Source organism: Mobula hypostoma, chromosome 3 (assembly GCF_963921235.1).
Source record: "Mobula hypostoma chromosome 3, sMobHyp1.1, whole genome shotgun sequence".
Lineage (NCBI taxonomy): Eukaryota > Metazoa > Chordata > Chondrichthyes > Myliobatiformes > Myliobatidae > Mobula > Mobula hypostoma.
This window is the reverse complement of record NC_086099.1, coordinates 56,049,307-56,073,618: the sequence shown is the minus strand read 5'-3', so window position 1 is coordinate 56,073,618 and position 24,312 is coordinate 56,049,307. Positions and strand designations below refer to the sequence as shown.

The 24,312-nt window shown below is 40.3% G+C and overlaps 1 protein-coding gene across 2 annotated transcripts in view; it reads left to right on the top strand.

Moving 5' to 3' along the window:
• The first annotated feature begins 1,127 nt into the window (after window positions 1-1,127).
• Window positions 1,128-24,312, top strand: part of tusc3 (tumor suppressor candidate 3) — a 384,687-nt gene continuing 361,502 nt past the window's right edge. Inside the window, exon 1 of one of the 2 annotated variants that reach the window (XM_063042116.1) lies at window positions 1,128-1,266. In XM_063042116.1, the coding sequence (XP_062898186.1) occupies window positions 1,162-1,266 (105 nt within the window). In that variant the 5' untranslated portion in view covers window positions 1,128-1,161. Of the gene's footprint in view, window positions 1,267-8,170; window positions 8,194-24,312 lie in introns of those variants that run through there. The other variant, XM_063042117.1, reaches the window with a different exon arrangement.

Genomic DNA, 24,312 nt, shown 5'->3' with positions numbered 1-24,312 from the left:
ATAACACTGAGGAATTTAAAGTTGCTGATCCTCTATGCCTCTGGGTTATGAATCTCTGTTTCTTCCTCCTTAAGTCAATAATATGCCCTTTGATCTTGCTGACACTGAGGGATTGTTGTTGTGGCACCCACCCAGCCAGATTTTCAATCTCCCTCCTTTATGCTGATTCATCACCTTCTTTGATACAGCAATGGCGGCATCAAAAAACTTAAATATGGCGTTGGAGCTGTGCTTTCCCTATCAGCCATAAGAATAAAGCGAGCAAAGCCTTGTGATACACCTGTGCTAATGGAGATTGTGGGAGAGATGTTGTAACCAATCTAAACTGACTGGAGTCAGCAAGTGAGGAAATCAAAGATCCAGTTGCACAAGGAGATATCGGGACCAAGGTTTTAGAGCTTATTGAGTAGGTTTGAGTGGATGATGGTAATGAATGTCCAACTGGAGTCAACAAGGAGCATCTTGATGTATGCATCTTCGCTGTCCAGAGTTGAGTGAAGAGCCAACAAAATGGTCTCTGCCAACCTGTTGAGCCGGTAGTCAAAATGGAGCAGATCCAAGTCACTCTCAGGCAGGAGTTGATATGTTTCATCACCAACCTCTCAAAGCACTTCATCACTGTGGATGCAAATACCACTGGATGATACTTGCACATTTTATTTTATTTAATAAAATGACAGTTATAAATGAAAAACGCTGGAAAAATTGAATAAATACTAATTCATTAAAAAAAAACTAAGAATTTGGTGAATATATACTCAAGTTTTATTTCGTTTACAGTCTGTTGCGTTTCATTTTTTTTCTGTTTGAAGTAAGCCAAGTAAGCCCACAATTTCAGAATTAAATTTCACAAAGCCTCCGCGGTACATTGAAAAAGTACCTTGATAACTAGTTTTGACATTGCACGAGCGTGGATGTCACTGGGTTGCTGTTATCCCAGCTGACCCAGCAGAGCAGCAGCCCTTCGTCACACGCGTCCCGGCGCCACCACCTGGCTGATAGATCGCCTCCGCCGAGTCGCGGAGCATTCTGGGTATTGTGTTTTTCCCTTCTCTTCCTCGCTAATTGAGAGCTCACCATGGACTACATGTATCAGAAATCATTGCGTTGCCAGCGTCTCAGCCAATAAGATACGCGGCTGGCGTTACCCCAGTTATCGGAATGGCGTCCAGTCGGAGGTTGGCACCGCTGTCCGTGGTAACCGTCAGCTCCTGGCTGCTTCTCCTCTTGTGTGTTCATTTCGGAAGTGGGCAGAAGAAAAAAGAGGTAAATGGCACTGGGGCCGCGATTCACTCTGCGTTCCGAAATCATTCTATTAAGGGAGAAGGGCCCGATTCGCCAAGATTTATTGCTGGTGCTGATGCTGCAGGTTATTGGGGGAGTTGGACTAAGAATGGGGAGTTGCACTGCACGCCTTTACATTTTCAGGGAAAGGTTTAGATTGGTCTAACAATTATAACTACGCCCCTCACGGTTAGCATCCAACTAGGGAATGCTTCATTCTTGTCGGCATTTGCTTGTCTTTAACAATTTTGTAAATATGATAAATTTTAGGGATCTGATTCCTGGGTAAAATCATATAACATTAAAATCAAATGAAGTGAATGCTAATAATTAAAGTTAATTCTGACGTTGACCATCAGAATCAGGTTTACTTCACTGACATATGCCAATTTCTCAAAACCTTCCCAGCGCCCTGCTTGTCACTTAACAAAATCTTTCAAGACCTTTGCTATTTTTTATTCCAATTTAGAAACCCGACTAACTATGTTCTTTTTTTCTGTTGTTGTCTTTGGAAGATAACTTGTAATTATTGTTACAAAGGACTCTTAACACAATGAATGAGATATTTAATTATTATGGAAATAGGAAAATAAATTTCATATTAGTTAATTCCATAAGAAAATTAGCACAACATCAAATTTTTATAGTTTATGTACAATTGATCCACATTTTATGTAAACATCAGAAAAAATAAATAGAAGGAGTACGCCATCAATTCATTGCACCTGTTGTGTCATTTAGTGAGGTAATTTCTGATTTTGATTTTAATCTCAGTGTTGCTTTTCTATACTCAATACGATTTTGGATTTGGTAATATTCTAAATCTTGGTTATTGTATTCTGAATCACATTCAATAGAGCATGATTTGCTGAGAATACTTCTGTGGAAAACTGATCAAATAATTCTGCAAGGCAGTATATTTTATCTAATTTGATCATGTTTTATCAAATCCAGGAGGCAAGAGAAGATACGAATGATATGTTCCACCAGCTAACTATCTTTGCAGCACTGTTTGTGACTTGAAGGAGTAGGAATATTTCCAAATGAGTCCTACAATGTGACCATCTTCACTCCCGATGATCTTCATCACCCTCCCTGCATCTGTCTCTCCAGTGAAGCTATTCTGATTTGCACTCCTACCCATTGAATTCCTTTCTTTTCTCACTTGATACCCAACAATCACCCTCTATGTCCATATTCCCTGTCCCTGACACCTTTCATGCTGGTATATTTTCTTCTGGGTGGAAAACATGCAGAGAGAACTTACATTCATTTATTTTATTCTCCAGGGTTGTAACATCTCCCCACAACTTTGAACTCATTGTGCCTTAGGTTTGGATCCAAGGTTTGCTTATTAATCTCTGTTAGACTTTGTTTGATCCAAAAAAACTTCCTCATTTGTTGAAGGGAAGGGTAGAATTTCTATTTCTTAGTTTGAGAATATACTAAAAAAATGATGAAACTTTTGCAACAATTTCTAATAAAATTGTTAACATTCTGTATAGAAGCTTATTAAATTTCAAAAGTATTTCATTTTTTGGTGCGTAATAAGTGATTGGACAATCTGTCTACATTAGTGTATTCACATTTTTAAAGTTTTGATCATGGTTTTATTGTAGAGGGTACTCCCTATGAAGTGATATGAAAATATGTATTAAAAAACTTGATGCCATTCACAAATCAACTTTTTCATAAATAATGACCCAGCAGTTCAAAATAATACGCAGATGAAAAGTGCACATTCACGAATCAAATATAGTTTCTGAAATAGAAACTAAACAATTGGGCCCTTTACAGACATCAGACAGTATTTATTGAAAATGATGTTATTGTTTATTTTTATCACAACTTCCTTTCCTGCTGAAGGTCATGGTCTAAGTCGACGTTCCCTCCCTCCTTCCCGTTGAAAATTGGGTTTCAGGTTTTTTTAGTTCAGAGACAACCAAGTCCATTGCAGATAAAGCCCTCCCCATCATTGAGTACATCTGTATGGAGCACTGTCGCAGGAAAGCAGCATCCATCATCAGAGACCCCAGCATTTCAGGACATGCACTCTTCTCGCTGATGCCATCAGGAAGGAGGTACAGGAGCCACAGAACCCACATCATCAGGATCAGGAGCAGTTATTCCCCCTCTTGTTCTTGAACTAGTGGAGATAACTTCACTCAATGTCACTCACCCCAACACAGAGCTGTTCCCGCAACCTATGGACTCACTTTCAAGGACTTTTCATCCCATGTTCTTGATTTTTATTGTTTATTTATTATTATGTTGCTTGTTTTTTTCTTTATATTTATTATGAATGCCTGCAGGAAATTGAATCTCAGGGTTTTATATGGTGATGTAAATGTTTTTTGATAATAAATTTACTTTGAACTTTGAACTTTCACCATGTTTTGCAGATATTTATTGAGCAATACAGAACGGAGTAGGACCTTCTGGCCCTTCAAACTATGCCACTCCAGCAACCCCCAACATCCCTAATTAACTCTAACTTAATCATGGGACACTTTACAATGACCTATTAACCTACTCAGTACATCTTTGAACTGTGGCAGGAAATTGTATCACCAGGGGAAAACCCATTCATTCCACGGGGAGGACGTACAGTGACTCCTTACAGATGGTGTTTCAATTGAACTCCTATGCCCAAAGCTGTAATAGTGTTGCACTAATTGCTACACTGCTATAGTGCTCAAAATCACATTTCTGGCACTAACATAACATGCTTACAACTTACTAATTGTAACCCTTATGTCTTTGAAATGTGGGAAGAAGTCTGGAGCACATGGATGCAGAGAGTATACAAATTCCGTACAGACAGTGGTGGGAATTGAACCTGGATCGCAGGCACTGTAAAGTGTTGCACTAACCACTATGCTATCATGCTGCAACTTATTTCACCATTCTTTAATTATGTATCTTGAAATATAAGTTAATTTTTTACATCAAAATAATTGTAAAACTGAGATTCCATATACACATAATGAAGTAGTAAATTTTATTGATATGGACCAGTTGCCCAGAATCACCAGGTCAAACTTGATGCTGTTTCAAAGCAGTGATTTTGTACTCAGTATGCAGTGCCATCTATCATTCAGTGAGTTCAGTAATGTGTGACAATCTGGGTCAAAAGGCTAAGTGCCTGCAGTTTCACTGAGAACTAATTGCATTTACTAGTGACATCTAACCCAAAAGTTATACTTCAAGAAATTATTTGTTCATCTTTATCAACAAAAAAAAAGCTCTGTTGAACCAAATGTAGCTCATAGAATAGTACAGCACAAACACAGGCCCTCCAACCCATGTAGAGTTATTGTGTCATAAACCAATACAACACAGTAGGGGCCCGTGCCAACAACGGTGCTCTCCAAGCTGGTCCCAAATTCTTGTGTTCGACCCATATCCCTCTAAACCCTCTAAGAACAGGCAGTGGATGACGGATATATACCATGTGCAGGTAAATGGGATTAGTTTAATAGGCTTCATTGTTCAGAGTTCAAAATTCAAAGTAAATTTATTGTCAAAGTACACATGTGCCACCATATACTATCTGGAGTGGGCCAAAAGACCTGTATATGTACCATAAATCTCAATGCCCTATCACTACATCCCTTGATTCTGATAATGTAAAGAAAAACTGTGTTTTGGATGAGCTCAATGAACACCTTGGTCCTCTGGAATTGATAATTCCAAAGGTTCACCACTAATGAGAGAATACATTTCCACTAATTTCAGTCATAATGGGCTCCTCCTTATTTTTGAGCCTGTAGCACTGGATTTTAGACTGTTTAATGGAACAACCATCCATCTTCGTATGTTGACTTTTGCCTTTAGTTTGCACTGATTAAGATGCTAATCCAAATTAGACCTATTTGCCTTCACATGATCAATATTCTTCTATTCCCTGCCTGCTTATATGACTGTCTCATTGCCCCTTAAACATTGCTGCCATATCTGCTTCTAATTCGTCCACCGGCAACCCTTTACAGGCACCTACCACTTCTGTGTTTAAAATAAAAACTTGTCCTCCAAATCTTAAAATTTTTCTCCCTAGGAAAGTCTCTGACTCACTCACCCACCTATGCCTCTCGTGATTTAATATTCCTCTCAGGTTGCCCCTCTGCCTTCAATGCTCCAAAGAAAATAAATACCTTTCTTCAACATTTCCTCATAGCTAATATACTCCAAACCAGGCAATGCCTTGATGAGCAACTTCTGCACCCCATTCAAACCCTTCACTACCTTGTTACAGTGTGATGACCAGAACTGCATACAATGCTCCAGATGTGGCCTAATCAAAGTTTTGTACAACTGCCATGTATAAACCCACTCACTCAACTTGCTTAAATTGCTTTGAAGCTTTTTCATATCCTTCTTGCTATTATCACAAACCCAGCTTGTTTTCTAGTAAACCTTAAGCACTTAAACCTTACAGTAAAAATGTGAAATACCTTAGATCAGTTATATTCCAAGCAGATTTGGAAGAATAGTAGCATAGCTTCCATCCGTCAGTTGTTTCAAGTCACAACCTGCATAGGCCTTAAATTTTAATGAGTTGCTGCCACTTTATTGGGCAGAAATTAGGAAACAAAGCCAGCCTTTAGGCACATTTCCTATAATAATTGGACAATATCGAGGAGAGGGCTGTTGCAGATAAACAAAAAAATATGGCTCCTCATTTTACTGATGAATGAAATATTTGACAGGAAGTTTCTGTGTCAGTTTGAGAGAAGACAGGGGAGTGGTGGGTGGCGGTGTGACAGTAACATAGGAGACCTGTCAGAAGGACATCTGCCATGAGTTAAAATCCATAGACAATGGAGCAATACTGTTTTTTAAAAAAATGATCACAACTTCACTAGACATGTTAAGATGAGCTCTACATGTTGTTCCTTCTTGGGCCTCTTGGCTCCTCAGGCAGCTGTTTTCATAGCACTTGACTTGTTTATGAGACCTAATTGTTAGCTTGATGCTCAATGCAGCACAGATGGAAAGCAAGCAAGGAGTTGGCCAGATTTGAACTCAGGACCATCCATCTCAAAGTCTGATGCTGATGCCACTACACCACCGACTGGCTTATGAACTCTGCATACATAAGCATAAATACTGCTCTTTTATGCTAATTCAATATTGCAAAGGTAAACCTACTGACCAAGGCCATTTTGGACTCACTTAGCAAGGTATCAAGGTATATTTGATATAACTGAGTCATGTGCTAGAGCAGAAATGGTTTTGCTTTGAAAACATGAGAAATTTCTTGACCAGTCATAAGGCCACGTTCCCACCTTCAAAACTATTCAAAAGCTGTTAAAAACTATTTTGTGTTTAAATCAAGGCATCTGAAACTCTTAAATATATAAAAATATAGCAAATGTATAATTAAATGAAACTTATTCTTACTATATTTCATTTGAAATCTGGTTTTAGATAATATACTCTTGGTCTAATCTGCAAACAATTGTGAGTATATTCCTGTGTATAAATGCCATACTACATCAGATTCTTGGAAAATGTATATGAGAGTGCCTTGAATAACTAAGCAGAATAAAACCACAACTCATTTGTTTGCTGGTAACCTTCTGTTCTGAAAAGTTTGTCTTCAAAACTGGACCTGTGATACACTTAGCTGAAAAGGACACAATTTACTCAAAGTTCATTTTTTCATTATGTACCATATTGTATGACATAGGGGATTATGGTTTTTCCATGATCATGATTGTCCTTCGCAAATTTTTCTACAGAATTGGTTTTGCCATTGCCTTCTAGGCAGTATCTTTACAAGGTGGGTGATGCCAGCCATTATCAATACTCTTTAGAGATTGTCTGCCTGGCGTCAGTGGTTGCAAAACCAGGAATAGTGATATGTACCAGCTGCTCATACAACCATCCATCACCTGATCCCATGGCTTCATGTGACCCTGACTGGGAGGCTAAGTGGGTGCTACAACTTGCCCAAGGGTGACCTGCAGGCTAGTGGAGGGAAGAAGTGCCTCACACCTCCTTGGTAGAGACATATTTCCACCCCATGACCTATTTATTAAAGGACTGAACCTGGCATTAAAGAGTATGTTGGGATGGCAACAGAAAACTGGAATAGTTTCAATCATACAAAGAAAATATGAGCAAGAATGATTTCTTTAAATGCTCCAGAGTTGGAGGTAATGTAAAAGAAATGAACCATTGGAACTGAGATGAAGGCTAATTTCCCTTAAAAGCCGATTGCAGTAGTATCAAGGATGGACACATTGTTCGGTTATGCTTTGCTGGAAATGGGAGCTATTCCGAGAAGAAATTACATGAAAATCAACTCACTAATGCACTTTTGTGTGGCCTTTCAAACATTGTATACATTTATGTTGGAAAAAGTAAGGTCTTAAAAATTGTAGGGAATGATCTTCCCTTTGCACACATGCTTTCACTGTATAAGTAGGTTCTGTGCTGGATGTTCACTTTCCAGACCCCAGAGGCTGATCGTTAACTTCAGCTTCTTAGCACAGCAGCATGACTCTTCCAGAGAGTCGGAGTTTGTGACAAAGTTAAACTTCTTACCAGTATTCCTTTCTCAGCTTTTTGTTGTAAACAAAAATCAGTCTAAGTTTTTAATGTAAATTACAAGTAATACTCATCCTAAAGTTAAAAGGACAACTTTGCAAACAAACAGTGCTGTCAACAGACCATAGGCTGCTGGCCCATAACAGGTGCCTGGCAGCTCAAGAGGTATGGATTACAAAGTGAAATGACCAGGTGATTTTATGACCTTCATCAGTTCAACGTAAAACAGATGGGTTATGTTAATTGGTCTGTATCAAACCAATCAACTACAGCTATGTTATTTGCATCATTGTGATAGAGATAGGTTCCAGACCAGAAACATTTTGTCACTTAGCACACCAAACTTGCTCACAGGTATGTACAGTTAATTTTTATTTGTGTTCACAGAGTCAGCCCTCACAGCATTAATTTTGGGTGTGTGGAATCTCTGTCCTGAAAAGCTTTAAGACCATATGTATGAATTATTTTGTCCCAGCAAAGATATAAGACCATAAGAAATAGGAACAAAATTAGACTCTGGTCCATTGAGTTTTCTCTGCCATTCCATCATAGCTGATTTATTATCCTTTCAATCCCATTCTTCTACCTTCTCCCCATAACCTTTGCCACCTGGATTAATCAGAAACTTTTCAACCTCTGTTTTAAATTTACTCAATGACCTGGCCTTCACAGCTGTCTGTGCAATGAATTCCACTGATTCACTACCCTCAGGCTAAAGAAATACCTCCTCATCTCTTTTTTAAATGGATGTGCCTCTGTATTGAGGCTGTGCTCTCTGATCCTAGATTCGCACACTAAAATAAACCTCCTCTTCACATCCACTCTACCCAGGCCTTTCAATATTTGAGAGGTTTCAATGAGGTCCCCCCCCCCTCGTTCTTCTAAACTCAGAGAGTACAGGCCCAGAGCCATCAAACACACATCATGTGTTAACCCTTTCATTCCCAGAGTAATTTTCATAAGCACCTTAGAATCCTCTCCAATGTTATCACATCATTTCCTAGATAAGGAGCCCAAAGCTGCTCACAATACTACAAGTGAGGCCACGCCAGTTCTTTATAACGCCTCAACGTTACATCCTTGCTTTTATATTCTAGTCCTCTTTAAATTAATACCAACATCACATTTATCTTCCACACCACCAACCCAACCTGCAAATTAACCTTTTGGGAGTCCTGCACCTCTGATTTTTCAATTTATTCTCTATTTAGAAAATAGTCTACTCTTTGCTTTCTTCTACCAGTGCATGACCACTATTTAGAAAATAGTCTACTCTTTTATTTCTTCTACCGGTGCATGACCATATACTTCCCAACACTGTATTCCATCTGCCACTTCTTTGCCCATTCTCCTAATCTACCTAAGTCCTTCTGTAGCCTCTCTACTTCTGCAAAACTACTTGCCCCTCCACCTATCTTCATATTGTCTGCAAACTTTGTCACAAAGCCATCAATTCTGACATTGAAGTCATTGACATACAGTAAAATGTAAAAAGAAGCAGTACCAACACAGACCCCTGTGGAACACCACTAGTCTCTAGCAGCCAAACAGAAAAGGTTTATTACCACTCTTTGCCTCCTGCCAATCAACCACTGCTGATAATCTTTCCTGTAATACCACGGGCACTTAACTTGTTAAACAGCCACATGTGCAGCACCTTGTCAAAGGCCTTCTGAAAATTCAAGTACATCAATTCTCCTTTGTCTATCCTGCTTGTTATTTCTTCAAAGAATTCCAACAGATTCCAATATCTTCCCAACCACAGAAGTCAGACTAACTGGCCTGTAATTTTCTCTCTTCTGCCTATCTCCCTTCTTGAAGAGTGGAGTGACATCTGCCATTTTTCATTCCCCCGGAACCATGCCATGCCAGATTCAATTGGTTTTTGATATTTTTATTTAGAACTTTATATATCTTGTACTTTTATTTTCAGAATAGCTCCTGGATCACTTAAGAGATTCAAGAATTGAAACTGCTCAGGTTTCATCTTGAGCTCCACATAGTTAACGCTGTCCTGTCCTGGAATTCTTGTCTGCACCAACTTATCCCAGTTTAAATTGACTGTTAACCCTTATGCACTAAACTTCACTGAAACTAAAATACATGGTAGAAGGTGGGTATATAGTATACTTTAAAAAAAAATCTCAGTATCACTAATTACAGGGTATCAAGCACATCTAGGAACCTGCCAGTGACTAAGAATAAGGGCAAGGTTGAAAGTTTGATCAGTTTTGGATGGGGAATCTATAAGTAGGAATAAATCATGTGCTTATGATATTTACACATTTGGGTGACAGGGTAACCTAGCGATTAATGTAATGCTATTATAGCACCGGCATTGCGGTTCTCAGTTAAGCTGCTGTCTGAAAGGAGTTTGAATGTTTTTCCTGTAACCATGTGCTTGGCTTTCCTCCACATGTGGGTTAGTAGTTTAATTGGTCACATAGGTGCAATTGGGCAGCATGGGCTTGATAACTCAGACGGGCATGTTACCATGACATATATCGAAAAAAAAAACACCTTTGTCTAATTTAACTTGTAATCCCATCCCAAAAGAATGAGTGAAAATTTGTATATTTGGAATACACTCAATAAAGAGAATGCTCATAAGCTTCCTTGGAGCAGGGAGTGAAATAATATATAAAAGGGATATACATACTGATAGATGTCACTGCCTGGTTGTTATTTTGATAAGTTTTCACCATTTGGTAAGAATCTTTTGTGCACTAGGAATGTATATTACTGAAATCGACTAATCAGTTCCATCACAAGACAGGTTTGTGGCTGAGTGCAATCAGATCTAATTAGATTAGCTGGAGTGTAAGACTGAAGGCTTTGAGACAATTTTATTCCCAATATGCCCACCAAATTTGAGAAGGAATATTTTGACTCAAGCTGATGATTTAAGGATCTGTTTCAAATGTTGTATTTATTATTTATCCTCAGAAAATTGTGATAATGAATGGACTTCTAACTACAGTGGGATTACTAGCCCTTTTCCATTGGATTATTACTTTCAATATTGTTTGCAACTGTTTCATTCAGATAAAATGAATTTCCCTACATGAAAATTTTTAATAAAATTTCTTGGGATAATAGTACAGTACTGGGGTAGTTTTCAAAGTTATAATTATGTTAAATATGTTTGACAAATTCTTGTATTTGGGGGTTCACTATGAGGTGCAAAGCTTCCCCTGGCTTATTCATGCAATGAAAATACTCAGCTGTATTTTGTTACGGCCCTTTTCCTTATGTATGTTAGTAGTCTTCTGCTGCTGTAGCCCATCCACTTCAAGGTTCAACATGTTGTGCATTCAGAGATTCTCTTCTGCACACTGTTGTAATGTATGGTTATTTCAGTAATTGTCACCTCCCTGTTAACTTGAACTCGTCTGGCTATTTTCCTCTGATTTCTCTCAAAAACAAGGCATTTTTGTCCAAAGAATTGCAGCTCACTGAATGTTTTTTGCTTTTCACACCATTCTTTGTAAACTCTAGAGACTATTGTGCATGAAAATCTGCAGGAGATTAGCAGTTTCTGAGATACTCAAACCATCCCATCTGACCCCATCCATCATTCCATGGTCAAAGTCACTTAGGTTACATTTCTTCCTCGTTCTGATATTTGGTCTGAACAACAATTGAACCTTTTGATCATATCTGTAGGTTTTTATGCACTGAGGTGCTGCCACGTGATTGGCTGAATGGATGTTTGCATTAATGAGCAGGTGTACATAGTAAAGTAGCATTTCATTTGTTTTATTTACAAATTTATGGTTAAACACAAATTTTGTGTTCGTCAAATCAAAGCAATGTAATCCTTGTAGGTCAATTTTGAGCATCAATTATGAATCAAAGAAAGTGTTATAAGTATATCAGTATGGATATAAATGTTAATAATCCAGAAATGGGAAGCTCAAAGAAGTTCATCCATTGACACAAAATTCACTTCATTTTACAAATTTCAAGAGATCATTTTTTAATAACATGCTATGTAAAAGATATTAATACTCTACACAGGTCCTGCAGGGCGTAAGGATTGTGTGAAATACAGTGTAGGGGTAGGGGTATAGTCCTATAGGTGTATGTGCAGAATGAATCGGTCAATCTTATCCATACTATCCTAAACTGTACCTTCGACTAATCCCGCTGCCCTGGTTGCTATCTGCAGCATTGCACACCAAGCTTTCCAAAGTAGCTTTTAACATGCAGATGAATAAAATTTGTGAACAGTCAGTGAGAGGCACAAAAGTGTCTGTACATAAGGTGACTGACAGGGAATGATAACGTAGTGATGGTTGTGTGGAGGGGTGGGTTCGTGGGTGGAGGTTTTGATCAGCCTTACAGCTTGGGGAAAGTAACTGTTTTTGAGTCAGGTAGTCTTGGCGTTGATGCTTCGTAGCTTTCTCCCGGACTGGAGTGAGACAAACAACCTATAATTTTCAATACCTTCAGAGAATACAGATACATTTGACTTAATATCTCTTCATGTGGCAAATGTTTAGGAATTTAGCAAATCAAGAATCAATCTATTCAATGATTATAAATTGTTTCCAATACAAGTAAAATTTTAATCAGATAAGACCTTTTGGCTCTTGAGTATATGCAAGCACTTTCCCATCATCTCCCATCAGATTCCACTGTTCACTTATGCTCTAAGGGCAACCTACAGTGGATAATTAACCAATTAGCATACATCTTTGGGAGCTGGGAGGAAACTAGAGCACCCAGAGGAAACCCATATGGTCACAGAGAGAATATTTAAACTTCACACGGGTAGCACTGTGGGTCAGGATTGAAGCCAGGTTGCTGGAGCAGAGAGGCAGCAGCCTTCACTGTGTTACTCTGGTGCCAGTGAGACAGACAGGAAAAAAAAAAATCAAGGTTCATGTTCAAACCTCCATGAAGATATACATTAGGCTAATGGATTGTTAGGGAGCTCTGGCTCTGAGCGTTCAAGTTAGAGAAGGAACTTTCAAGATAGTATTGAGAAACTTGTTTTGGTGTACATGGAAACTTGGAATAAATGGTGGAAGAGTGAACTCTCTCACTCAGTAGCCGTTGGCCACCCTGTTATGCACATCTTGCCTTTTCTGTGGAAGTCAGTGGTTTACAGATTGAACTTGTTAGCTGTCTCATATCCTATACAACTGGAGTGGAAGCTAATCCTAGAGTAAGGAAGAAGAACTTGTTAATTTCATATGATTTGTATAATTTTATATTTTCCCGCATTATGCTTCATTTTCCATATTCATACACTACCATTCAATCTGCCTGTATCTCCCTGTAGCCTCTTTGCATCCTCCCCTTAGCTTATTTTCCCATCTGGTTTAAAGATAATTAAATCCCCTCATCTAAATCTATAGCTGAGAATTGCACTAATCTCCAAACCATCACACTACCAGCCAGAAAATGACTCATTTATTCCTATTTTCAGTTCTTTCGCCCATGCTAATATATCCTCGATCTCATGAATTGATACTTTGTAACAGCATGTTGTGTGGCAACCTCATTAAATTGCTTGTGTAAAATTCAGCGAGTAATATTTGCTTGCTGTCCATATTGTACTGTCTTGGCTTGTGTATCTAGACAGCCAGGACACAACATCTTATGGTCGACCCTGATGATGGAGGCCTCGTCTCAATATTTGCTTCATGCAGGTACTATGCAATGACTACTTTTGACCAATGTCTAACTTTATTCTTGTCATTCGATGGCATAACACTACAATGGTCCCCCATTTTCAAATTCCTTAGCTTTACAATTTATCAGCAACTTGACTGGATCATTCAAGAGCTTGAGTTTCTTGTGATTTATTCACTCCTGATTCACACACACTGTAAAAGGCAGATCGCACATGAGGAGCACATTGTAAAACTTTTCAGTGATCTGGTTGATTGCAGCTTCAACTAACTATATTATGTACAGTCTGGTCACCACATTTTAGGAAGTGTGTGGTAGCAACAGATTCAATGCAAAGGACTCAGGGGTTTATAAAATAAGGACGGGTAGGATAGGTATTCAAAATATTTTCCCAATATGTGAGTCTAGAAATAGAGGACACAGGTTTAAGGTGAAAGGGAACATTTTTAAAGGAGGTCTGAGGGTTAAGTTTTTCACACAGAGGGTGGTGAATATCTGGAATGAGCTGCCAGGAGAGGTGGTAGAGGCAGGTATAATTGCAATGTTTAAGCGTGTTAGGACAGGTACTTGAATAAGAAAGGGTAGAGAGATATGGGCCTCCTAATAGAGTAAAATGGAATTAGCATAGATGGCATTATGGTCAGTAGGGACCTGGTGAGGTAAAAGGGCTCATTTCTGTTCAGTGCAATTGGATGATTTTATAAGCTTGACACCCTAGAACAAAGCAGCCTGCTTAATTGCCAGTTCATTTACTGCTCTAATCAATCACTCATTCCATCACTAGAGCACTGTGACTGTTACGTCCAATATCTACAAAATGAACTGCATACACTCCGAGGCTATGCTGACAACACATCACATCATCTGCAAACAAATAGCTCAAGACCAGAAAGTGCAAGGAACCTTACCATAAGACAATATGATCTAGGAGTAAATTAGGGCATTTGGCCCAAAGAGTCTGCTCTGCCATTTCATCAAGGCTGATCCACTATCCCTCTCAGCCTCAATTTCCTGTCTTCTTGCCATATCCCTTTGTGCCCTGACTAATCAAAAATCTATCAACCTCTGCCTACTTCCTCAAAACCACCTGCCCCTCCACTTATTTTGGTATCATCCACAAACTTGGCCATAAAGCCATCCATTCCATCATTGACATATAATGTAAAAAGGAGCTGTCCCAACACAGACCCTGTACAGTGGTCCCCAACCACCGGGCCGTGGACTGGTACTGGGCTGCAAAGCATGTGCTACCAGGCCACGAGGAAACGATATGATTTGGCAATATGAAATGATGAGTCAGCTGCACCTTTCCTCACTTCCTGTCACGCCCACTGTTGAACTTGAATGCATGCAAGGTCATTACCCATATGACATCATCAGTCGGTTATTAACCTACAACTACTCGATGAGTAAAAAACAAACGTCGCTTGAGAGTTTCTTTGCAAGAGGTGGTAGGGGACATAAAAGGCCTAATGATGATGATAATGCAGAGGCAGCTGAGGCCGAGACTGCAAAAAATAAAGTAAGCTTCCTTCAACAGAAAATATGACGAGTCATACATAAAATATGGCTTTTTTGCGACTGGTGACTCGCATGCTCCAAGCCCCCTGTGTGTGTGATATGTGGAGACAAGCTGTCTAATGAGGCAATGAAGCCCTCAAAACTGCTTCGGCACCTTGAGTCCAAGCACCCTGCACTTAAAGACAAACCCGTTGAGTTTTTTGAGCAGAAAAAAATGTGAGCAAGCGGGACAGAAACAAGTGCTGAGAGCCACCGCCTCCACAAACGCTGCTGCCCTGAGAGCGTTGTATAGTGGCTAGCCGTATTGCTAAGGCTAAGGAGCTTTTCACTGCTGGCGAAGAATTGATTCTGCCTGCTGCCAAGGACATGTGCCGTGAACTGTTGGAAGAAGCTGCAGCTAACAAGATGGCACAGGTTTCTCTTTCAGCTACCACAGTTTCAAGGAGAATCGATGACATAGCGGAGGACATCGAAGCACAGCTGTTGTAATGGCTTAACGAGTCACCATGGTATGCTATCCAGGTCGATGAGTCTACCAGTGTCAACAACAAGGCAATACTGCTGGTTTATGTGCAATATATATTTCAAGACGATGTGCACGAGGATATGTTGTGTGCACTGCTGCTGCCAACTAACACAACTGGGGCAGAACTATTCAAGTCTTTGAATGACTACATGTCAGGCAAACTGGACTGGTCATTCTGTGTTGAAGCACCACTAGTCACCTGCAGCTAATCAGAAAAGGCTCCTTTTATTTCCACTGCCTCCTGTCAATCAGCTAATGCTCTATCCATGCTAGTATCTTTCCTGTAATACCATGTGCTCTTAGCTTGTGATGCAGTCTCATGTACGGCATCTTGTCCAAGGCCTTCTGAAAAATAAGTATACAACATCAACTTATTCTCCTCTGTCTATCCTGCTTGTTATTTCTTCAAAGGATTCGAAAACATTTGTCAGGCAAGCTTCTTCCTTTAGGAAGCCATGTTGACTTGGCCTATTTTATCATGTGCCTCCAATTACCCCAAAACCATATCCTTAATAATGTATATCGATGAAACCCGGCATAGATTGGGAGACCGCTTTGCCAAACCCCTATACTCCATCTGCCAGAAAAAGCAGGATCTCCCAGTGGCCACCTGTTTTAATTCCTTGTCCCATTCCCATTCTGACATGTCATCCATGCCTGCCTCTACTACCACAATGAGGCCACACTCGGGTTGGAGGAGCAAGACCTTATATTCCGTTTGGGTACCCTCCAGCCTGATGGCATGAACATTGATTTCTTAAATTTCCAGTAATCTGCGGCAGCTCCCCCCCACCTCCTTCACCATTCCCCATTCCCATTTCCCTCTCTCACCTTATCCCTTACATGCCAATCATCTTCCTCTGGTGCTCCTCCCACTTCCCTTTCATTTATGACCTTCTGTCCTCTTAGATTCTCCCTTCTCCAGCTCTTTATCTCTTTCACCATTTGACTTCCCAGCTCCTTACTGCTCCCCTCCCCCCTCCCCCGGTTTCACCTTTCACCTACTACCTTGTATTTCTCTCTCCCATCCCCCCACCTTCTTAATCTAACTTCTCATCTTATTTTTCCAGTCCTGATGAAGCCTTTCGGCCTTAACCGACAACTGTTGACTTTTTTTCATAGGTACTGCCTGGCCTGTTGAGTTCCTCCAGCATTTTGTGTGTGCTCCTTAAAAATCAACACCTTCCAACATCTTCCCAACCACTGAGGTCAGACTAACTAGCCTATCTTCTGCCTCTCTCCCTTCTTGAAGAGTGGAATGGCATTTGCAATTCTCCATTCCTCCAGAAGTATGCTGGAATAAACTGATTCTTGAAAGATCATTATTAATGCCTGCACAATCTCTTTAGCCACCTCTTTCAGAACACCGGGGTGTACTCCATCTGGTCCAAGAGACTTAGCTAGTTTCAGACCTTTCGGTTTCCCAAGAACCTTCTCCATAGTAATGGCAACTTCACACCCTTCTGCCCGCTGACTCTCAAACTTCTGGCATACTGTTAGTATCAGCTTGAAGACTGATGCAAAATACTTATTCAGTTCATCCGGCATCTGCAGGTCCACTTTAAGTCGCATGTTATTCTAAGTTGTAAATACATTGCTGTTTCTTTATCACCATTAACTCTCAATCCTGGAACCCACAGCAATCCACCCAACAGTATAAAGGTAATACTTTAACCAGATATTCGCCAACTGGTCAGGATGGGTCTTCACCACGTTAGAAATGGATAATAAACACTGACCTTTTCTTTCAATTCTTGCATTCCATAAATGAATATGTAAAAGATGAGCAATACACACAAAATGCTGGAGGAGTTCAGCAGGCCAGGCAGCATCAATAGAAGAGAGTAAACAGTCGACATTTCAGGGTGAGACCCTTCATCAGGAGTCTAGTATGTAAAAGATTAGTTATCCTTTACAATAAATGCATAGCAGGCTACCTTGGATGTTGGCAATCTGCAATAAAATTGAAAATATTGGGAATAGTCATCAAGTTAGACAGGATCTGTTGAGAAATAAATTGTTCCAGGTTAATGACCTTGATTAACCTGAAACATACAGCAGGTAAGTTCTATTTCTGTGTCCACAGATTATGTTTGATTTGCAGAGTATATCAAGCATTTACAATTATTCTGTTCTCTAATGCTGTAGCTCCTTTCTAATTATTTTGTGAGTGCCATGCTGCCAGATTCCTAATTGTAGATTCAACAATTTTATATATAGTTGATGTTAGAGTAATCTGCTGACTCCAGTGAACGTCACTTTCTCGAACTTCCGGTAATTGCCCCCCCTCCCCCTTCACCAATCCCCGTTCCCAATTCCCTCTCTCACCTTATCTTCTTACCTGCTCATCACCTCCCTTTGATACTCCTTCCCCTTCCTTTTCTTCTACGGCCTTCTGCCCTCTCCTATCAGATTCCCCCTTCTCCAGCCCTTTATCTCTTCCACCTATCAATTTCTAGCTCTTTACTTCACTTCATCCTCTTCCAGTTTCACCTATCAGCTACTACCTCGTACTTCTTCTGCCCCTCCTCCACCTTCTTACTCTGCCTTTTCATCTCTTTTTTTTAGTCCTTATGAAGGGTCTCAGTCCAAACCATTGATTGTTTACTCTTCTAACGTAGATGCTGCTTGGCCTGCTGAATACCTCCAGCATTGTGTGTGAATTACTTTGATTTCCAGCATTTGCCGATTTTCTCTTGTTTGTGACGACTGTTCTTCTTTATGTTTCTAACTCGTTTCTTGACCAGTGAGGCAAAATCTTCAATTTTTAATTAATAGAGATCAATCTAGGGATACTGACAAACCAAAACTAATGTATCCACTGTTTTTTGTGTCTACTACAGTGAAGGCAAATGGAAAATAATTGTTTAATGCCTTTTGCTATTTCCTTATCCCCATTAGTCGAATATCTTTTTTAGATCTTCCAACAGAATAGCTGCAGGAAAGCTTCATCAGGGTCAAGATAGATTGTAAGGGCCATATTTATGATCTGGTGATGGTAGAGAGAAACCCAATGGGGTTTGACAGTGGAGGTGAGGATGGAAAGCACAAGAGAGAGGTGAAGTTTTAACTTAAAAGGCATTCTTCCAACACTGGACTTAGTGAACTGGGATCTTCTCAGTCCGGCTACCTTTAATTGACACCAAAGCCAGCCTCGTATTGTTGTCAAAGCCCTTTTCAGTTTATATTGTCCATATCATCTACAGGCTACTCATGCAAAAATAAAGGTTGTGAAAGTGTCATCCAAGTATGTGTCGCAAATGTGGTACAATTATGGACTTCCTAGTGCTTGAAGCTATGATGAATCTAGAAACAAAATTGCAATCATTTTAGAAACATAGAAACATAGAAAACCTACAGCACAATCCAGACCCTTCGGCCCACAATGCTGTGCCGAACATGTAATTACTTTAGAAATTACCTTGGGTTACCCCTGGCCCTCTATTTTCCTTCCAAGCACCTTAAAACTGTGTTCCCTCGTGTTCACAATTTCAGCCCTGGGAAAAAGCTTCTGACTATCCACACGATCAATGCCTCTCATCATCTTATCCACCTCTATCAGGTCACCTCTCATCCTGCATCGCTCCAAGAAGGAAAGGCCAAGTTCATTCAACCTATTCTCATAAGGCATGTTGGTAATCCTTCTAAATCTTCTCTGCACACTTTCTATAGTTTCCACATCCTTCCTGTAGTGAGATGACCAGAACTGAGCGCAGGCTGAGCGCAGTACTTCAAGTGGGGTCTGACCAGGGTTCTATAAAGCTGTAACATTACCTCACGGCTCTTGAACTCAACCCCACGGTTGACGAAGGCCAATGCACCGTATGCCTTCTGAACCACACAGTCAACCTGTGCAGCAGCTTTGAGTGTCCTCTGGACTCAGACACCAAGATCCCTCTGATCCTCCATACTGCCAAGAGTCTTACCATTAGTGCTATATTCTGCCATCATATTTGACCTACCAAAATAAACCACCTCACACTTATCTGGGTTGAACTCCATCTGCCACTTCACAGCCCAGTTTTGCATCCTATCGATGTCCTGCTGTAATTTCTGACGGCCTCCACACTATCCACAACACCCCCAACCTGTGTGTCATCAGCAAATTTACTAACCCATCCCTCCACTTCCTCATCCAGGTCATTTATAAAAATCACAAAGAGGAGGGGTCCCAGAACAGATCCCTGAGGCACACCACTGGTCACTGGCCTCCATGCAGAATATGACCTGTCTACAACCACTCTTTACCTTCTGTGTGCAAGCCAGTTCTGGATCTACAAAGCAATGTCCCCTTGGATCCCATGCCTCCTTACTTTCTCAATAAGCTTTGCATGGGGTACCTTATCGAGTGCCTTGCTGAAATCCATATACACTACATCTACTGCTCTACCTTCATCAACGTCACATCCTTAAAAAATTCAATCAGGCTTGTAAGGCATGACCTGCCTTTGACAAAGCTATGTTAACTATTCGTAATCATATTATGCCTCTCCAAATGTTCATAAATCCTGCCTGTCAGGGTCTTCTCCATCAACTTACCAACCACTGAAGTAAGACTCATTGTTCTATAATTTCCTGGGCTATCTCTAATCCCTTTCTTGAATAAGGGAAAAACATCTGCAACCATCCAATCCTCTGAAACCTCTCTCGTCCATATTGATGATGCAAAAATTATTGCCAGAGTCTCAGAAATCTCCTCCATCACCTCCCACAGTAGCCTAGGGTATATCTCATCAGGTCCCAGTGACTTATTCCAATTGATGCTTTCCAGAAGCTCCAGCACGTCCTCTTTCTTAATGTCTATATGCTCAAGCTTTTCAGTCTGCTGTAAGTCATCCCTACAATTGCCAAGATCCTTTTCCGTGAAGTACCTCCGCTACCTTCTCCAGTTCCATACACACTTTTCCACTGTCACACTTGATTCTCTCACGTCTTATCCTTTTGTTGAATGTAGTAAGTGCTGATTCACTTTTAGCAATTGTATCACATAGCGTAAATGTATTGTGTGACAGATTCTTCAGCCCTTGATTATTATGTTATTTACATTTGAAGTTGCTTTCATCATCATATTGTGACGGGGTCTTGAATTACCTCTATGAACTGTGCTTTTGGAAAGGGAGGGAGAGAGAGAGAGGTGTCCAACACCAGACACCTTGTTAAAAAGAGAGAGAACGAAACAGAGAGAGAGGCGAAGACTGCTTTGAGATGGTGTTATGGCTTTTCGGCAGCATGTTTGCACTTTTGCAAGGACGCTAGCAGTTTCCCAGTTCTTACAGAGAGAGGGGGAGGAGCTGCTTGATGGACAGCTAGTATTCAGCAAGGTCAGATGACAGACACACGGACACCTGGTTTTGGATACTGAATGAGCTTTGTTGTGCCCACAGAAAAAGTGGGTTTTGGAGGATTGATCAGGCGGATCTATCAGTGGCTCTCACAGTGTGAAAAGGGTGTGACTGGTGGGGAGTTATTCGTGTGTCTAACCCTTGCCTGGGTTGATAATTCTACCACAGAAGAACGGTCCCCTTTGTTGTGGTCACAGTCAGTGACTTCTAAAGGATTTCGGAGGACAACGGGAAGGTCGACGGCAACAGCTCACCTGTAGAGATCTCTCCCTCTCTGTCTCTCCATCACTACTCAACTCAATACCATGAACTGAACTGAACTGAACTTTACTCATCATCGTAAGACTATTTATTTACCCCTAGACTTGAAGAAGCTTGGTTTTCATATATTTCCACACTTGCTTATATATAATCATTTGCTAACCTGTTTGATTTATCTGCATTTATATTACTGTATTATACTACTCTAATGGCTGAATGTGAGGAGGATCTGAGGAAGCTTCTAATCAAGGTGAAAGAAGAAAGTACAAAAGCTGGTTTTTGCTCAATATTAAGAAAACCAAAATTATGTTGACCAGCCCTATCAACTCCATTTTAATAAATGGAAAGGAAACCAGTGGGTTGTTGTTATGCCTCCCACTCGCTGTGAAAATGGGGGATACCTGCTCCCTTGCTAGGGAGAGAGAGAACCTGTGGTTTGTTGAATGTTGGAAGTAATGCGAAGCCTCTGGGGATAACTTTGGTCTGTGTCTTTGCTATTACCTAGCTCATGCTTTTGCTCGGTAGCGGGTGTGCTTTTTGTTTTGCCCGTGGGGGGAGGGGGGGATTGTTGCTTGCTGCTGCTTACGTGTGGGAGGGGGGAACTGGGGGGGTACTTTAGGGTTCTCACATTTAACTGTCGTTCATTCTTTGGGACACTTCTCTGTTTTTGTGGATGTTTGCGAAGAAAAAGCATTTCAGGATGTATATTGTATACATTTCCCTGACATTAAATTTGACCTTTAAACCTTTGAAGTGGAAGCAGTGACAGATTTTGTCTTCCTCAGTTCAAAACTTTCTATAGATGGTAACTGCAGCCACAAAATTAAACACCACTTATTTCTGGAAAGACAGTAATGGCAAATTTAGATAAAATACTGAAGAGCAGAGACATAGCATTGTCTACATAGATCCGTATAGTCAAGTCTATGGTATTCCCAGTTGTGAGGTATGGCCGTGGGAGCTGGACTATTAGTAAGGCTGAATGCAAAAGAATTGACACCCTTTTCATGCTGGAGGAAAGTGTTAAGAGTTTGTTGAACAGCAAGAAGATACAAGGTCAATATTTGAAGAAATACAGCTAGACTGCTCACTAAGAGGCTTGATTATGAGACAAAAGCTAAAATATTTTGGCCACATCATGAGAAGACAGGATTCCTTGGAGAAGACTTTCATGTTAGGTAAAACAGAAGGTAAAAGAAGGCGAGGACAACAGAGGCTACGATGGACAGATAATATTACTCAGACAATGCGTGTGACTGTGGGTGATCTTAGAGAGGCAGTTTCCAACAAGAAGGCTTGGTGTGCAGGAGTCCATGAGGTCACAAAGAGTCGGACTTGACTGAACAACAACAAACAATAAATATAGACTTTTTTTAAGGAAAAAATTAAGTACTGTTGCTTATTTATGTGTATTCATTGTTGTACTATTAATAAAAGTCTACCAGAGACAAATTGAAAGAATTGAAGCATTTAAAAAAAAGTTCAAAAATTTTTAGTATTACTGTTATCTATTAAAAAGACAATAGGAAAAAAACAGGATTTCTCGATAGTGTTGTTATTGTAACTGGTTACTATTCAAATCCTAATGTGTACACCAGCTCTGGATTTATAAATGTATCATTCAACGTCATGTGTTCTCACCACCATCTAGCTAGCAGCATGCTGGTGTGAGCATTTCATATGGAAACATCTCACTGCCTTCGGGTTGTAAAAAATCACTCACTGCTTCATTTGGCAGTAAAGATAATCGTAATGTATCTTTTTATTTTGGATGTGGTTGAAAGAATTGAGGAGTGGTAATGCATGCCATGTGCCCACAAAATTTTTGCTCAGGCCATAAGTTTGCCACCACTGCCTCTAGATGTTAGGGGTTATAAGTTTGGAAGCCATTACAGTGTATCTTTTAGGCAGGAACTTGGTATGTTTGCGGCAGAGGGATTGAAGAATCGAACCTTTGAGTGAATGGATTGCCAACTAGGCTGGCTAATTTGTGTTAGATGATGTCAAGCTTCTAAAGCAGCAGCCACCAGTGAAAAGGAACTTGGCAATTGTGGGGATGACTTACAGCACTCTGAAATGCTTGAGCATATAGACATTAAGAAAGGTATTAAGTTGCTGGGACTGGACAAGATGTACCCCAGGCTACTGTGGGAAGTGAGGGAGGAGATTGCTAAGCCTCTGGTGATTATCTTTGTATTATCAATAGGAATGGGAGAAGTACCAGATGATTGGAAGGTTGTAAACGTTGTTCCCTTCTTCAAGAAAGAGAGTACAGATAACCCAAGAAATTACAGACCAGTGAGTTTTACTTCAGTGGTGGGCAAGTTGTTGGAGAAGATCCTGAGAGGCAGGAATTATGAGTTTATGAGCATTTGAAGAGACATAATCTGATTAGGGATAGTCAGCATGGCTTTGTCAAGAGCAGGTCACGCCTGACAAACCTGATAGAATTCTTTGAGGATGTAAAAAAAAACACATTGATGAAGGTAGAGCAGTGGATGTAATGTGTATAGATTTCAGTAAGGCATTTGATAAGGTTCTCCATGTGAGGCTCGTTCAGAATGTAATGAGGTATGGGATCTAAGGAGACCTTGTTTTGTGGATCCAGAATAAGCTTGCCCACAGAAAGCAAAGGGTGGTTGTGGATAGTTTGTATTCTGCATGGAGGACCATGACCAGTGATGTCCTGAGGGATCTGTTCTGGGACCCCCTCCTTTTTGTGATTTTTTTTATAAATGACCTGGATGAGGAAGTATAAGGGTAGGTTAGTAAGTTTGCTGATGACACAAAAGTTGGGGGTGTAGTGGATAGTCTGGAGGGTTGTCAGAGATTACAGCGGGACATCAATAGGATGCAGAACTGGGCTGAGAAGTGGCAGATGGAGTTCAACTCAGATAAGTGTGAAGTGGTTCATTTTGGTAGGTCAAGTTGGAAGGCAGAATATAATAGTAATGGTAAGACTCTTGGCAGTATGGAGGAACAGTGAGATTCTGGGGTCTGTGTCCATAGGACATCAAAGCTGCTGTGCAGGTTGACACTGCTGTTAAGAAGGCATATGGTTTGTTGGCCTTCATCAACCATCGGATTGAGTTCAAGAGCTGTGAGGTAATGTTACAGCTATATAAGATCCCAGTTAGAGTACTGTGTTCAGTTCTGGTCACCTTAGCACAGAAAGGATAT